The sequence below is a fragment of the Etheostoma spectabile genome, chromosome 19 (assembly GCF_008692095.1).
Source record: "Etheostoma spectabile isolate EspeVRDwgs_2016 chromosome 19, UIUC_Espe_1.0, whole genome shotgun sequence".
Classification (NCBI taxonomy): domain Eukaryota; kingdom Metazoa; phylum Chordata; class Actinopteri; order Perciformes; family Percidae; genus Etheostoma; species Etheostoma spectabile.
The window spans coordinates 5,990,213-6,007,145 of NC_045751.1; the positions used below are offsets into that span (position 1 = coordinate 5,990,213).

The 16,933-nt window shown below is 39.7% G+C and overlaps 1 protein-coding gene across 1 annotated transcript in view; it reads left to right on the forward strand.

The window, feature by feature from the left end:
* Nucleotides 1-16,933, forward strand: part of chrnb1 (cholinergic receptor, nicotinic, beta 1 (muscle)) — a 51,355-nt gene that overhangs the window by 15,732 nt on the left and 18,690 nt on the right. Inside the window, exons 8-9 of the mRNA XM_032544723.1 lie at nucleotides 803-1,026; nucleotides 7,309-7,484. Of these exons, the coding sequence (XP_032400614.1) occupies nucleotides 803-1,026; nucleotides 7,309-7,484 (400 nt within the window). The remainder of the gene's footprint in view (nucleotides 1-802; nucleotides 1,027-7,308; nucleotides 7,485-16,933) is intronic.

The window sequence follows — 16,933 nt, forward strand, 5'->3', positions numbered from 1 at the left end:
TGAATTTTCAATTGGAGTCATTACTGTTGAATTAAACGGTCTGCGGCTAAGATAGCAGATCAGCTGAAGAAGAAACAAGCCTTGTTCTGGTAAAAAAGATGAGCCGTAACACAGATCTAAAGGAGTGAAAACAATGACAGCAAAACAGAGCAAAAGCAGAAACTGCTGAAAATCCTGCGGAAAATTATACAACATAACGCTATTCTGGTACAACTTCTAAATACAATTATGAACCAAAAAATAAGCATAATATGTGCACTTTAATAAATGTTATTGAAGAAAAAAATAACCTGTGAAGCTTCCCCATGACACAGCGAGCAGCGGTAGTGCCCAATTTGGCCAGCCCCCCTATCAAACAGGTCTTGCTCTTAGTGTGGAATCTCCAAACTGGTGAGCTCAAGAGAAATAATGGTAATAAGAAAGGAAGAGACAATTCAAAAATAACTACATGTGCGCTTCAGAAAGATGCCTTGTACGGTCAACTAAACAAAGTATGTGTGTGAAACAAAAGCAAAGCTTGTTAATTATTTGTAATTAATAAATGTTTGAATGAAACAAAAGCATGTATCTATAATGTGCAAAAGCATGTATGTATAATGCTTCTGGGAAATGATATGACCCAATCTTTAAGAAACATAAGCCAAAGAAAAATAAATGTAAGTGCAAGAGGATGTGGTCATGGCTGTGGCCATCACAGCAATGAATAAAAATCGCAACACAAATCGAATCGGCATTAGCGTGACAATCTGGACAAAATCATATCGTCCCAGCCCTAATACGTTGTATTTTTCCCCCATAACAGGAGAGAAGATGGGTCTGTCGATCAACGTGTTGCTCACCCTCACCGTGTTCTTGCTACTGCTGGCTGATAAGATCCCAGAGACTTCACTCGGTGTCCCCATCATTGTCAACTACATCATGTTCACCATGATCCTGGTCACGTTTTCTGTTATCCTTGGTGTGGTCGTCCTGAACCTGCACCACCGCTCACCCAACACCCACACCATGCCCATGTGGGTCCGTAAGGTGAGCGCCCTGATTTAGGTGCACCCCTTTTTTACCATGTAGAGACCATAAAATAGTCTTCATAGTATATTCCTACTATACAATGTCAAATGTAAGAACTTTATTCATCTAACTTTATATATTCAACAGAACTAACTGGTCAATAATAGAAATAAGACAATCATGTTAATCCAACTAATTACAGTGCTCCTTTTGAGTATAGGAATTCCTGCTTAAATTGACTAAAAAGAGGAATAAAACAAATTTATTATATTTCCTTAATTAAAAAATAAGTAAATCCTACTTTTGGATTAGATCAACACGGTTCTCCACAGTCTTGTATGACGTACTTGAAAGCAATACTTGAGTAAAAGTACAAGTATCTTACCAGAAACGAATAGAATAATTATAGAATAATACTTGAGTACGTAAGGAGAGCACAACACTGGTTCTCCACTACCGGAATGTCATGTAAAACCATTAACCTCCATCTGTGGCTGTTCCCTCACTGTACTATGTGTGTATTATGTGACGCCAATTACAGGCCAAGTTCCGTCACCCTTTCAGGGAACACCCACCTCCAAAAGGCTTATACACCGGTGATTTGCATTGGTTTAATTGAACTACACTGCTTGGTAGTGGATTGATGGGAAAAGAGAGCATTAAAGGTTCTGCTTCTTTTCACTGCTACTATCAGTGTCATGAAATGTGGAAGTGAAAGATTTATGCACAGAACCGCAGTAGTGGGAAGTGTAAAGATGTTCAGGTACCCTGTTCTCGACTCCAGAACCTCTTGTAATGCAGAGCAAAATGCAAAGCAGCTAAGAACAAGCAAGCAGTAAGAGATGCGATATGATACAATTTTACACTGTAATTCCTTTTGCCTTCCTGATTAGCTCCACTTAGCCTGGAAATCCAGACTCAAATCTGAAAGAAGGGTCTGGCACTGAGAAATGAAAATGGCCCAACTCGAGGGGCGGCACCAAGCGTGCATTTGAACATCTCACTGCACGCAATTGAATAACACTACGACCAATCACAACAACACACGGGTTGACGTATCCAGAGTCCCATACGCTTAGCTACCAGCGGAGCTAACTGGTAGACTCAACTGTCATCATGTGTTTGGCTCACCTCTGGCCCGCCTATATCAGATACAGCGATGTGATTGGTACAGCTCGGCTACAAGGGTATATAGTTAATGAGCAGCATTACTCGATGTCAGATTAACTCGCTGAGCAAATTGGGCTCTCGCAAGAACTCTGGATTTCCAGGGTAAGCTCCACACATGAAAAGAAAAGCACACAACGAGTTATACAATTCCACAAAAAGCACAAAGATTAAGGGCCCTATTTTAACGATCTGAAACGCAAGTATCAGACGCCGAAACGCATGTGTCTTTGAGCGCAGATCTCGGGCGCTGTTTCTATTATACCGCCGGGATAAATGACTCTTTAAAATGGGTTGGTCTGAAGTAGCTTCATTACTCATAGGTGTGGTTTGGCCGTAACGTGCAATAAACCAGAGCGTTATTTCACATTCCCTGTAAAAGCAAGCTTCTGCCATGACTGATTGCTATTATAATGGTGGATTTCCTAGGCGTTCGCTCTCAATACATCCATGGAGCGGTTCACAGTTGAGGAGGCCAACGTTTGCTATTGATTTTTTTTTTTGACAAAATGGAAATAAAGAAATGTCACAAAAACATACTTTCCAATGTCTTGGGCTCACCCTCACTGAATCACGAGGTTATGAATGCACGGGGATAATTTTGCAGTGTAGTCTAACATTAGACCGAGATTACCTCACTATAGACGATGCAACTCTTCTGTCTCTGCTCTCCCGTGCTGCTGCTGCTGCGGCATTTGGGTTAAGTGGCATTGGCACATACAGTTCAACATCACATCTCCTTAAGTCCTTTAATAGTTCCTCATTTATGTCATCAACACATCCATGATTCATGGAAATGTGTAAAACAGAGTCATATTTTTCCTTGTAGTTATGTACGGTTTGCAAAAATGGGAACTGCTGGTTCCGTGAGATGAGAGAAGCAAAGTGTATGCGCGGTGTGCACACGCTACGTTACCGCCAAGTACGCGGCCTCAAAATAGCATCTGAATAACGCACCATGGACTTTAGACTAGGTATTTCCTGCTCTGGGGTGGAATTGTTTTCTGAACCTGCAAAATAACACTAGGGAACATTTGCCCCGGAACACGCCTCCTTTTTTTGCTGAACCGCCCCTGGAGTACAAGTAAAACTCTGCTCGGGTGCAAAATAGGAATGATACATGCGTCGGTGTACAAAGTCATCTGCGCTGGGTCCAAGATAGGGCCATAAAGCTGTATCAGTTCCAATTTTTGCTCTACAATTAATTGTCTCAGGAATAATTGCAATTTACAATATAATTTCTTTCAGTGAAATTGTATTTATTAAAAATGAATTAATATTTATTTATTACTTTTTCTCAGAAATTAACATTTTGAATGAATTCCGGGCTACATAGTTTGGCTGTATCACTGTTACAAGACCCAGCTAATGTCGTAACAAGTATCTAAGTAAACCACATCTCTTTTTTTCTTTTTAAACCTAAAATATTTAATTCTTTTCTTAACCCTTGTGTTGTCTTCCCCTCAAAATTGAAAATCAACACTTTTGTTGACGCTTGTTATCGATGTGTTTAACGTTTTCTTATGTTTTTGTCCCTTATTTCAACACTTTTGACACTTTTTTCAATGTTTGTCACTTTTTTGACGTTTTCAACACTGCGTAACACTAACTTATTAACTTCCTTTTTGAAGTTATTTTTGGAAAATATGCATGGAAATTATACCTAATGTTTGAGTTAGAAAAGCAGAAATTAGAATAATTAGAAATTATTTTGATTAAATTTAAAGAAATGGATGTTGATGGATAATCACAGACTGGAATATGTCAACTTTTACTCAATACTATTTGCTAATGCTATAAAATGGAATAAGACACCCCGAAATTAAAGAATGTAGAGATTTGTACTTGCCAAAGAGCATTGTGTGTAATCAATCATGTTATTTTGGGTAGTCAAAAAGCACATTAATATAGGAAATCGGGTCAATTTGACCCAAAGACAACATGACGATTAAATGAACATAAAATTGACAATGGATTATTTGTCCTCATCAATCAAAACAAAGCATTGATCATTAACAAAAAAACTGATTAAATTAGGAGTCCAAATAACAGTCATCACTATTTGCAAAACTATGTGACAAAATAATCGTCACTGCTCCTGTACTTACTGTATCCCCATTGTTGTTGTTATGAACGTGTGAGTGCCAACAACTAACAAAAAGCGTAGCTTTAACTCATCAGTCCGACCAATAATAAATTATGTTCTTACAATTTGGCACATGCAAACAAAATCAACAATGACCACCATTGGTCAGTGGTCTATTTTTTTTAATGAGAGAAACACTGATACCATATCAGACATATAGCATGTCTGCTTATCTGTCATCCCTAAACATACACTATGCAATTTTTTTCTACATTAGCCAATCATCCAAGAGCACATTCATCGTTAAGAGCTGGAAAGACCGCCCAAACTGGCAACTCCACACTGCGTTATTGACGGAAGGGCAGAGCACGTTTTAAATATCTTTTCTAGTCTATATTTCTAGCTTGTAATGGCACAGTTTTTTTATTTATGTTTTTTTAGTCTCTTTTTTATTTAGACTTAGGGTTATGTCATAGCCCTGCTTTTTTAAAATGTTTTTATGAAAGTGACTGCAGGATCATATTACCGTATTACTTACTGCCATGCAAGCCCCAAATTGAAGCTTGGCGAGCTGCAGGAGCCGCGCGATGAGTAACACCGCTTTAGCACCTTAGCTAATGTTAGCAATTTATCGTGGTTGAACAAAGAATCCACGATTACGTAAAACAATTGCGATTAGACAATTATGTAATAATTGTTACAGGCCTAACAAAGATGAAGACACATCAGCAGCCATGACAAAGAAACATGTTTCACAGATAGATACAGATACTGTAGCATATACACAAATGTATTCTGTTAGCTGTATGGCAGTTTGTGTAATGTCTTTGATGAAGTATTAAATCCAAGTGATCTCGTTTTAAGTGAATGTAAATGATCACTGATTATGACATCTATCCATACTACTAATGCAGTATTTATGGTCTGTTAAATGATAGAAACATTGACTTTTCTTCTCTTAGCATCCTTTTATTGCAGTTTATTATGCTTTTACGGCACCACTTCCAAGCTGGGCATGTAGCCCTGCCAATTTTCAAACTAATCCTCACATTGGCACAAATGTCACCAAGCAGCGAAAAAGTCCTTACATTTTGAAAAACATTTGAGTCTCAGTATTTGTCAAAGACTGTGCTGTGATATTTGTCATGCAACACACGCTTTACAGAGGAAACAGCAGGAAATCTAGTGTCAGGAAATATTCCTCCAGCTGTAGAATCAGTGTAAAGGACAAATACAAGTGAGCGTCCTTGTTTTGTAATTGTTTGTACTTCACAGATTGATCATTCTCATAAAAGAAAACACCCATCTACTTATAAGCACGGTTGTCTATACCGCTAACCCTCAAGTAATAGACTTGACTCACATGTTTAATAAAGGTGCCTGTAGTGGAGTTGTAGGCTCCGTTGAAAAGTACTTGTAACTATGCCAGATGGTCCTTGTGTGTCTTTATTGTATGTGTCAAAAACAACTGAAAAGTGTACATCAACATCTCTGCTGCTATTTCTTCCTTCTCCATCATAACGGTCGCTTGCAGCATGTTACTTTCTTTCTCCAGTCACTTATGGCGTTTTTCTGTCACATGGTACCTGCTCGGCTCGACCGCGGTGCCCTGTCCTCCTTTTTTTCATTGCAGATTTAGTACCGCGTCATGCATGAGGCAAGCGTGGCTGGTTGTCAAAGCGACACCACACACAGAACGTTGAAAGTGTGTTGTTGTGATTCTCGGTATGTGGCTGTTTACCACAGCCAGAAGACAAATTTAGTTTCAAAAGAAGCTGGAGGCTGCAAAAAAGAACACAGCTGGCTAAACAATTTAAAAACAGCGGGTTTGTTCAGGTCACGCCCGTCTGTCGCTAACAATGATGACGCAGTGATTAGTGACGATTCTCTCCGACCAATCAGCAGTCTGCAGGTTTTCACGTCACCTTTTTGTATCGCCTCCGCTCGCTTGGAAACCGCCACAAGTATCCAAGTGTAGCCATGCTAGCGTCCTTAAACAACACACACACACACACACACACACACACACACACACACACACACACACACACACACACACACACACACACACTTGTTTTTGCAGTATGCTGGGAAACAGGAAGATAGAAAGCTCACATGAAAACATGGACATATGTGATGAATGAAGGCTAAGTCACCCTTTTGTCTTTGGAACTACAATAACATACAGTGAGTCAAGCTGCTTCGGCTCTCGCTACACTCTCTACTGTAGCTACAGTATGGTCCCTGCCAGGGGCTGAGTATTAACATCATCTGTCAGTACAGGCAAGCCAAGAGTTATTTCAAAAGAAGGATATCCAAGCACTTTGAGGTGCAAATAAAAGAGCCTTTAACAGAGGCAAACAGCACTTAAAGTGATCAGGACCAACATTTGGCCCAAGTTTCGCTGTTGCATCACGTCAAATTCCTCTGCTATTTTTTAAAGGAGAGCTTCAGGTCCGACAGCCAAGGGTTTAACAGACACGTATCTCTGTTTTAATTACACACATCTGGGAGCTGCCCACGACAACTATCGGTCTTTACTTAAGAGCTCCACTGGAGTATCCAGAGTTTATGTTCTTTGCTTAAGGGCACCTTGGTGGTAGACATTGAGGAATTGGAAACCATTACACGTTTGGGTTCCCTACCCGCATCATTCAGCTTCAACTGTTCTCAAAGGTTATCTCACCGCTAAATTCAGCATTTTGACTCATTTCTCAGCCTTAATAGGCAAACACGGCAAGTACATTTTACCTGTCCCATCAATCCCGAAACAGGAATCCAAACAAACTGATTTTTTATTACCAGGAAAGGTGGCGGATTTTGGAGGACTGGGCGAGCCAAGAAGCTAGTGACTAAAAGTGGAAAGTTCAGCTAAATAACTGGTTCCCATTGTGGTTTTGAGTCAAAGAAATATGCCCAAAAGAGTTTTTTCCATTGGTGATTTCCAGTTTTAAACCTAGTTAGTGGAAGTGAAGCGCAAAGAAATTGATTGTACTGGAAATTGTTAAGGTAACGCTCCTGTTTTTTTATCTTTCCTTTCCACCTAGATCTTCATCCACATGCTGCCCCCTTACCTGGGCATGATGCGGCCAAAAGTAGAGACGCCCCTCTCCCTGGAGACCATTCCCCGCCGAGAGAAAAAGATAGTCACCATCAGCAAGGTAGCTGACGAATACTTCATCCGCAAGCCCGACTCCTCCATCCTGTTCCCCAAGCCCAATAGGTGAGACAAGCACCCACTCTGGGGACCAGGGACATATGGGTGCATGGTTGATAGGGCTGGGACCATATGCTTTTGTCCCTTTTCGATTCTTTCACGATACATGGGTGTCGATGCGGTTTGTGTTGCCATTTTCATTTATTGCGATTCTAGAAGTATTATTTGTGATTTTCTTTTCCTTCTTTAACAAAAACCCAAGTTGAATAATACACTTCTAGAGACAATATATCATTAGAAATTTTTTAAAACTTGTTTTCTATAAAGAATGCACATCACAAGTCAGTCAGGCTGACATTTATTTCATTTGTAAAGAAAAACAACATTTTCTGCCATCGCTCTGTTTTGCTGAAAATGGATATGATGTAGTGGCCGTCAGCGGTACAGTATAAACAGAAAATATTTAGGTGACTCATTGGGGGAAGGGAAATATTGATTCTGGGGAAAATAATCAATGCGAAAAATCTATGCGAAAACAATCATGATGGTTTGGTCTGCAAGCTTTCTCTTTTTGTGAAAGAGTACTTTCAGATGCACTTTGCGACCTCAGCATATGCAAAACACTGCACATCAACCTGTAATACATAATCCATATCTGACTCTCTTTAACGTGCAGTAGAAGTGATTAAAAAGTAATTGAAAGTAAACTGCAAACAATTGGTTAGATTGCACCATGAATGAAATTCAATAGTAATATATCCTTCCCTGTGTGTAGTATTCATGGAGTATCAGGTTAAAGTCTGTGTAGGAGGGTATGTTTGAAGTTTTCCTGCAGCTTGCATTTGTCCTATGAAATCCAACTCTCATTCTACGTTATTAAACATCACCAGGCTTAGCGGTTACCTAAAAATATGGAGAGAAAGGATGCTCAATTAGGCCGGCTGCACAGTGGATCGGTGCACGAGCGTGTCAGCTGCGTGGCGTGTCCGTTTTTATTTTGGCTCCCATTTTATCAGTTTAGAGCTTCCACATTACTCGCACACTAGAAATAGAACCAACGCCTATTTTTCAGTCGACACACAAGAGTGTTGGAAGCCTTTCCAAGGCAAGGCAGCTTTATTTGTATAGCACATACTTTACATAAAACATTGAAGAGCAATCAAAAAAAGATTGAGAAATTAAAAACCGATAAAACACAAGAAAAAAAGTTACAGTGGTGTATAAGAAATTATTAAACATTAAAGAGCAGTTAAACACAACTAAAAATATAAAATCAGATAAGATTGTCATAATTTTTACAATGCAATTTCAGTATAGGAAATTTAAAGTTATTTAAAGAAAGGCAACCTCTATAAGAAAGGTCTTCAGCCTTGATTTAGAAGAACTGAGAGTTGCGGCGGACCTGTTAATCTTCCTGTACTCAATGAACCATTTTGTGGAAACCCAAACTGTGTTGACCAAAACGGTAGGCATTCTAAACTGGTAAAATAGAACAGGAAAAGATATTTGTCATTCTGACACAAATGCATATTAATAAATCACATGATGTTTGACAGTCTCTAGGTTTTGTTGTGGAAGTTTCTGTACAGCGAGGGAGGAATTCGAGTGCTAGAAGAGACCTTGTTGAAACAAAAAAAAGACCGGCTGCAAACTGGATTAAAGGTTTAGGTATTCGGTGAAAGGGTTTAATTGTTTTCTGCAGAGAACAATCAAATGACGAGAACAGCTTTCACAATGAACAGAGTTACAAAGTGGCAACAGTTCTGGTGAATACAATCAGTAATACACCTCCTTATATCCCCGTGCATCTGTCTCTAGTGCGTCAAGAATGACTGTAGCCGTCATTCTGTCTGAGAAATCAGAGATTTATCTCGTCTGTAGAATGCTTCATGGCTCCAACCTTGCTTACAGTGGAGAAATGCAGAGTCATAACATTTTTAGCTGTCTCCAACACTGGAGGACTTATTTTAGGATATACACATATTTCAGAGGCAAATTGAAGGATTTACTTTTAATGAAAAAATCCCTTAAGAGATGAACAATTATTGAAAGAAAATCATTGTCTATGTAATTTTCCCATTAAAGTTTTGACATCAATGCAATTTTTTATCGATTTTGTGTGACGGTCCAACATCACATGGTTATGTCCCGAGATAGCCCTGCCTGTACGTCACTTAGCAGCAGCGGTGCCGCACCAGACACATTTCTGGGGTGTAGGACATAGAAAAATCCACTCAGCCAACACGCAACAGAAACGCCACACTCGTGCGACATAGCCAGTGTGTAGCCCACCTTATACACGTTTTTTCTTCCTACCCGTGCGTCAGTTGTCTAGATTAAGAAATCAAGATGGCACTGGTCATAGAACAAATTGTTTAAGAATTCAAAGTCAGCTCATCGCTTTCTGACCTTTGGTGTAGACTGTGGGAGGTGTTTGCCTCAGGACAGTGGTGCATTTAGATTAAAATTGTGCCCTATTATGAAAGAAAGTACAGAGGAGCTGACTTTAAATATGTATATAAACCGCAAGTCCTCCAGCCCATATGGCCACAAAGGGTGTTGGTTCATTCACTCTTACTGTATACGACCCACAGGCGCATTTTATGAATTAGGTAGGGTCTGGTGGCAGGAGATCACTAGTTCTTAAACGTAAACACAACCCTCGCAGTTTGAAACGTGTGGTTAACTTCAGAGTTTTAGATTTAGGCAACAAAAATACTTGGTTAGGTTTGGGAAAAGATCATGGTTTGGCTAAAATAAGACTTTGTGCATAAGTTACATAAGTAACATAAATATATGAATACCTTTATTGTCATTGTGCTTTTACGAAATTCAGTGTTTGTTAAAGTATGTGTTGTACGTACAGTACGTAATTCGACTTACAAGTTAAAATAAGTCAACTTTTTGGTTTCACCATGACACAAACAATTGTCTCATGTGTGAAAGTCCAGCTTTTGTTTGACCCATCCATCCACTGGACCTCCTCTCTACAGGGACTTTGTTGCTCTTTATTGAGTCTAGCTTTGCCAGACCTTACTCCACGGTGCAAGTGAGGAAGGTCCGGCTAGTCCTCAAAGTATTCTGGGATGGTAGAAAAAGCTACTCTGGTTTATTGGTATTTATTTAAACCAATCATGATCTTCTTCGGAGGTGCTAAGCGCCGGAACAAAGCCACGGCACCGCTGCAAAATAGCCTCGGGAAGGAACAATTTTTGGTGGAACATGTGTACGTTCTAAAGTTGTTTTAGTCGTGCAACAGAAAACTCAGATTGGACAGATAGTCTAGCTAGTGATCTGGATTTCTAGAAGCGCATTTAATAGTCCTCAATAAATCAATAGCATAGTCCTCATAAATTGACCCGAGTTTGAAATTTCAACACAAAGTAAGCGGAAAGTAACGTACAGTACATCCGGCCGTAAAGAGTGACATCAGGCGGAATAGGCGCAATCCCATTCATTCATATAGACATTAAAATCCAAACACCTACAGAAGGCCTGGGCAATATATGGACATTATATCCACATCCATATATATTTATATGAGGCTAGATATCATTATAAATTTTGGATATCGTAATATGACACGTATTTTCTTTTCCTTGTTTTTGTGGCTGCATTACAGCAAAGTGATGTCCTTTTAGCTGTTATTTGCTTTTAACTACTTAGTCATTACATGCTCATTACCGATGAGTAATTATCAAAAATCTCATTGTGTAAATGGTTTGTGAAAGCTCCAATAGTCAACCCTAAAATATCACCTCAAACAGCCAATTTTAATGTTGTTAAGTCCTGTTGTAGTGTGGTGTCTTAATATTGGGATTTAGTGATAACAGTTGGGACTATTGTAGTGTTTTAATGCTATGAAATTGAATTTTTGTTGTAGTGTTCATGTTGGGGTTTTGGTTGTCAAAGTGGTGTTTTTACATTGTGGTTTTTGTTGTTGTTGAGAGAGATTTATAATAATGTGAAATAAGATTGTTGCCCTATACCCTGTATTAGTGTTTTCATACTCCAGTGTTAGCTTTCCCATCTAACAGAGATATTATTCCCTATTTTCTACTGAAGGATGATGAAAAGTAACTTATAGCTAACTCTAGTACTTCTAAGCAGCTGTGCATTGTCCCTGTCAAATAAAAATAAATAAATAAATACTGAAATGTATTTGGTCAAAAATATGGGGATATTTGAATTTCTCCATATCACATATAGCTCTAACCTCCAGTTAGACCCAGACTGGTGAGTGCTTCCCTTAACGCTGTCGAGCTAGGAGCTGAATTGGGCCGATGTAAGCACACAAACGACAAACCACTTCTATCTTCTATCAGCTTAACCCTAGTCTCCATACCTTGTCCACAGATAATGGGTGACCTTGCTCAGGTGGATTTAGTAAAATGAAGAACTGCAGGTCCTGCGAATCAGCTACTGTCAGCTACTATGTGCCATCCTTAGCCATCCAGACTCCCTGCTCTATTAATACCAAAAGGTCTTCCTGCCTCTACCTCTCTATCCTTCACCTCCTGTGAGAAATGGAATGTGTCTCGAAGGGAAGACTGAAGGCGGCACTGCATCGTCGCTGAAATAATAATGACCCACACAAATCGACTCTGACACATTAGAGCGGGACGCTGCGTGTCTAGGCGAACGAACGGGTGACAAAAAAATAAGGGGGAGGGGGGGCTCAATTAGAGCAATTTGATGAGACAGCAGTATCTTTTCTTGAGCCCATGGTACACACACACATTCACACCGACCTTCTTAATTGGATTTAGTGCATGTCTTGGCACCACACAGCCAGTTTTAGTTGAATTAGTCTCCTGAATAGTCATTTACTTCTCGCTGATGAAGTGCTGTTCTACCCCCCACCTCTCTACCTCCCTTTCCTGTGTCTTTCAATTCAATTTGCTTTATTGGCATGAACAAAGAAAACACGGAGCCAAAGCAGTTTACAGAAAATTCATAAATACATGTATAAAAAATAAATGTACATATAAACAGTAGGTGTCACATAGCCTCTATAATGTACTCACCACTGTACACACAACATTAGAAAACAATTTCATTGCACTAGGGTGGGGAGATATGGAGAAAATCAAATATCACGATATTTTTTGCCAAATACCACAATAATGATATGGTCGCAATATTGATATCAAGGTATTTGGTTGACAATGAGTGCTTTTAGAAATTGTTTACGCAACTTTACTGTAATGCAGCCTTTAAAACCAGGAAAAGACACTTATGTCATATTACGATGTTACAATAACCACAATTTAAGACAATCTATTCTCATGCCACAATATGGAAAACAACCTGCAGCTGGCCTCTCCTCCTGTCACACACACACACACACACACACACACACACACACACACACACACATACTCACATACACACCCCGTCCCTATCCTTACCCCCCTCCAAACTGACTGCCTCGGGGACCTTCTTTTTGTGTTTCTTCACCCCCCACCCCAATCACCTCAAATAATCCCTTCATGTAACCACATGTACTGTGTGTTGTCCTGTGCATCATTGTATTACTTTGTGTTTATTTTATTTTTTCTCCTTCATATGCTGTATCGGATGCTGGTAACTTTAATTTCCTTGCGGGAGTCATCCCAAAGGGATTAATAAAGCTAAGTCTAAGTCTAAGTCTAAGTCTATAAAGTATATACTGACGTATTGACCCACCCTACATTACACAATATAAAATGTTACAGTTTTGGGCGGCTGTGGCTCAGTGGTAGAGCTGCCAATCGGAAGGTTGGTGGTTTGATCCCCGCCCCTGCAGTCATTGTCGAAGTGTCCTTGGGCAAGACACTGAACCCCGAGTTGCCCCCGGTGCTGCGCATCGGAGTGTGAACGTGTGTGAATGTTTATCTGATGAGCAGGTGGCACCTTGTACGGCAGCCCCGGCCACAGTGTATGAACGTGTGTGAATGGTGAATGTTTCCTGTAGATGTAAAAGCGCTTTGAGCAGTTGTTAAGACAGGAAAAGCGCTATATAAATACAGCACATTTACATTTTGTACAATATAGTATTGTTACCGTCAGTATTTGTCATTTGGGGATCCTATAGTGCCTCAGGCTGTGGCAGGCAGATACTGTACATAGTTAGCTTCCAGTGGAGCTGCTGGCCCTTCTTCTAGGAGAACTTCCAGTATTTTTCCAAAGTGTAAATTGCTTAGTAAAGAGAATATTTCACAATGGAGAAGTCTTTCTTTCTCTCTCTCTTTCTACCTGATTAGGTTCCACCTCTCTTAGGTCACAGCCTCTTCACCTGCCACACTCTGCAAGCGCTGCATTGTAAACCCCCAAACAGCTGCACTGAATACCAAGCAGCTCCATACTCTGCCCTGGCTGTCAATTTACACTCCTTTTTTAAATGTTTGCCAGATAAAGACACAGTGCCGCACTGCCCTCTGGTGGTCAGCTGACTAACCTGCAACTAATTTGATCTGGTCTTTTTTATAAAATCTAAAAAAAATGTAAGGTGTTTCATATTTGAGGTGTTTCATAATGAAAACAGATGTTTGAAAAAGGCAGCTGTTCTGCAAGGACAGTAATAGAAATTTGTCAGGGTGTTGTGTGTGTGTGGACAAGGTTGTGGCACAGACCAAGGGTAGAGGAGTTTGTAAAATGTTTCTTAAGTGACTTTGTTAAAGGGAAATACTGCTCAAAATAAAAAGCAATGCATTATATCACGTTTAATATACTGCTTTAATAAACAGTATATGCAGGTACACACTTTGGAAGCAATGCCCCATATCTGAATAAGTGTTCTTTGTGCACACGTTAACTTATTTTCAACTTCTTTTAAATTCAATATGCCCAGAAATTTCAAATTTCAATTTATTTTATATTTGTTACTCTCAATCCTATGTGTAAAAATAACATTCAGAAAATGAAACTGAAAATAGGTCTGAAACACATGCAGTCAGACAGGTTTTCAACACACTCTTAGCAAACCTAACCTGGAAGAGAAAATGACTTTAAACTACAATCATTTCAATTTCAATGATTTGAACTTAAAGACAACTTTCAGGTTTAACTATGACCTACCCCACATGCCGCTGTTTGAGGTTTTACTAATGACATTTTAGGTTCAACAACACACTTAAGGTTGAAACAACAGATTGTATAAAAGAAGTAGACGCAGTTACCGTGATGTCACCCGTTGGCTTGTGGGCTACCGTTTTGAAGCCTCAAGGTTGGCATTTTGGCCGTCACTATCTTGTTTTTTTGGGGGCCAGAAGTGACCAAATTTGGGAAAGAGGGTGGAGGTGGAGCTACATTATATGACTTTGTAAGCAAGGTGCATCCAGGATTCACCTTAACTGTTATATTGGGATGCTATTTGGGATTGTGTAACACACACAGTACTTAACAGAAAAAATTAACGTCCATCTTCTTTGTTTATTTCATATTAGTTTTATATTTAATACAACCGAAAGCTGAACAAAACATTTTTAGGAACAATGTTACAGTTAGCTTACTGAACTGAAAACACACGGTGAAAGGGTCAAAGTTTGGATACAAAAACACGGACATCACTCAAAAACATAATGTACACAGTGATATGGTTGCTAAGCCTGTTTCGTGATTGACAGGTCTCCTTGGTCTCCGCGGTAGCAACTAGCCAATCACAAGGTAGCCACTCCCCAAAGCATCCGCTACTTTATTATATTTAATTTACAAAATTATCACCATGCTGTATTGAAGAAAACTTTGATACCATAATCTCGGATGATGAGGATGAACATGTCTACTGAGGTAATAAATCAAGTGAGAAGTAGGATCATTTCTCATAGACTTCTTTACAATCGGACATCATTTTGCAACCAGTGGAGTCGCCCCCTTCTGGCCATTAGAACAAACGCAGGTTTTATGCACTTCGGTATTGGCTACATTCTTTAGGCCTGGAGGTTACATCCACTTCTTTAAAACAGTCTATGGTTTAACCTCTAAATGAAGTCCGTGCCCCTTTGCCCCATTGGACATTTTTGTATAAGATTTGACAATCGCAGTAGAGAGAGAGACAACAAACATGGGGAGGGGGAGGTTAGAAAACGCTGGCCAAAACTAAAAATACACGTAATAAGCTAGAATGATCCTTTCAATTCAGAGACAATGTCATTTCTCAACCAAGCTCCCTTTTACCATGTGACGTCCTGCAGAGAGAGCGTGCTGTATCACTGCTTAAAGGTATAGGAGTAGATCTCTGTGTCTGACGCTCCACTGGAAGCAGCCAATGAAAAATCCAATTGTCATTGCTCAATGACACTGTGTATGATTATGCGTAGTTATTCAGCAGGGAAAATCAGAGCACAAAAGATGAATGAGAAAAGCTTTGAGTTTCTTCAATAGGGTGTTGAAGCGAGACTACATAGAGATCAGTCCTCTGTCCACAAATGAAAAGTTGAATTTATAAGCAATCAAATGCTGCTTTCCTCAGTTCAATAAACTAAGGGGTTTTGCTGCCACGGCCTTACATGTTCTTTATGATTTTAATAAAGAAAGAAAACAACTTTGAGCCACTGTTAGACCTGGTGTGTAAAAAGTTGTGAGTGACAGCAGTTAGGAGGAGAGTTACGAAGACACTCACAGCAACCACTGGCACACCATAGCAGCTGTAACCAAGGGCAACAAGTAAACACAGAAACATGCACATACAGTACTGAACACACACACACTCGCACATGGAGGGTTTCCAAGCCAGAGCAGCCCAGTCAGCAGATGCAGAGCGGTGACTCCCACACCCAGGGAGCTCCACTGACCTTTTCTTCATTCCTTCCTGAGTGACAGAAGCGTGCAAAGGAGACGTGAAGCCTGCCTGCCTGCCTCACGAACAAATGCTTTACTATTTTACGGCGTTTAATGAGGCTGTCGGACTGGCTCGTAAGTCGCTGCATTCTGCAAGCCTGTGGGGCGTATTTTTAGTTAGGATGTCGACACTTTATGTGCACTCGCTCCAATTCTCCTCGACCAATCCTGGGATGTATTTGGTGGGATATCCCATGTTTTGCATCATGGATATTTTTGTAGAGCTGTCAAAATGAACACAATAATAAGTCCACTAATTTTAATTGACGTGCAATTAATGCAAGCCCATTCTGTGATTTGGGCCTTGAGCCGCTCCGTAGCTTAGGAAATCAGGAAGCGATGCAGCAGCAACGTTGTGGGAGGCTAGCAGAAAAAAGCCTCATTGAGCATTAATGGATAGAGCTGTTACTATTCCACATTTTGCTGTGCAATGAATTGTCTCAGAAATAATTGCGTTTATATATAATATAATTGTTTTTCAGTCAAAATAAAAATTAAATGTATTTATGTGTAACTTTGCAAACAAACTAAAGTTTTGAATGAATCCCAGCACACATCTTTTGGTTTTATCACCGTTTTATGACCCAGATAATGTAATAACACAGGTATTGTCATAAAACATTTTAAATGAACATAATTACCATCAGCAGTTATACACCTTAGAACCTTAGCTAATTTAAGCAATTCATTGCGGT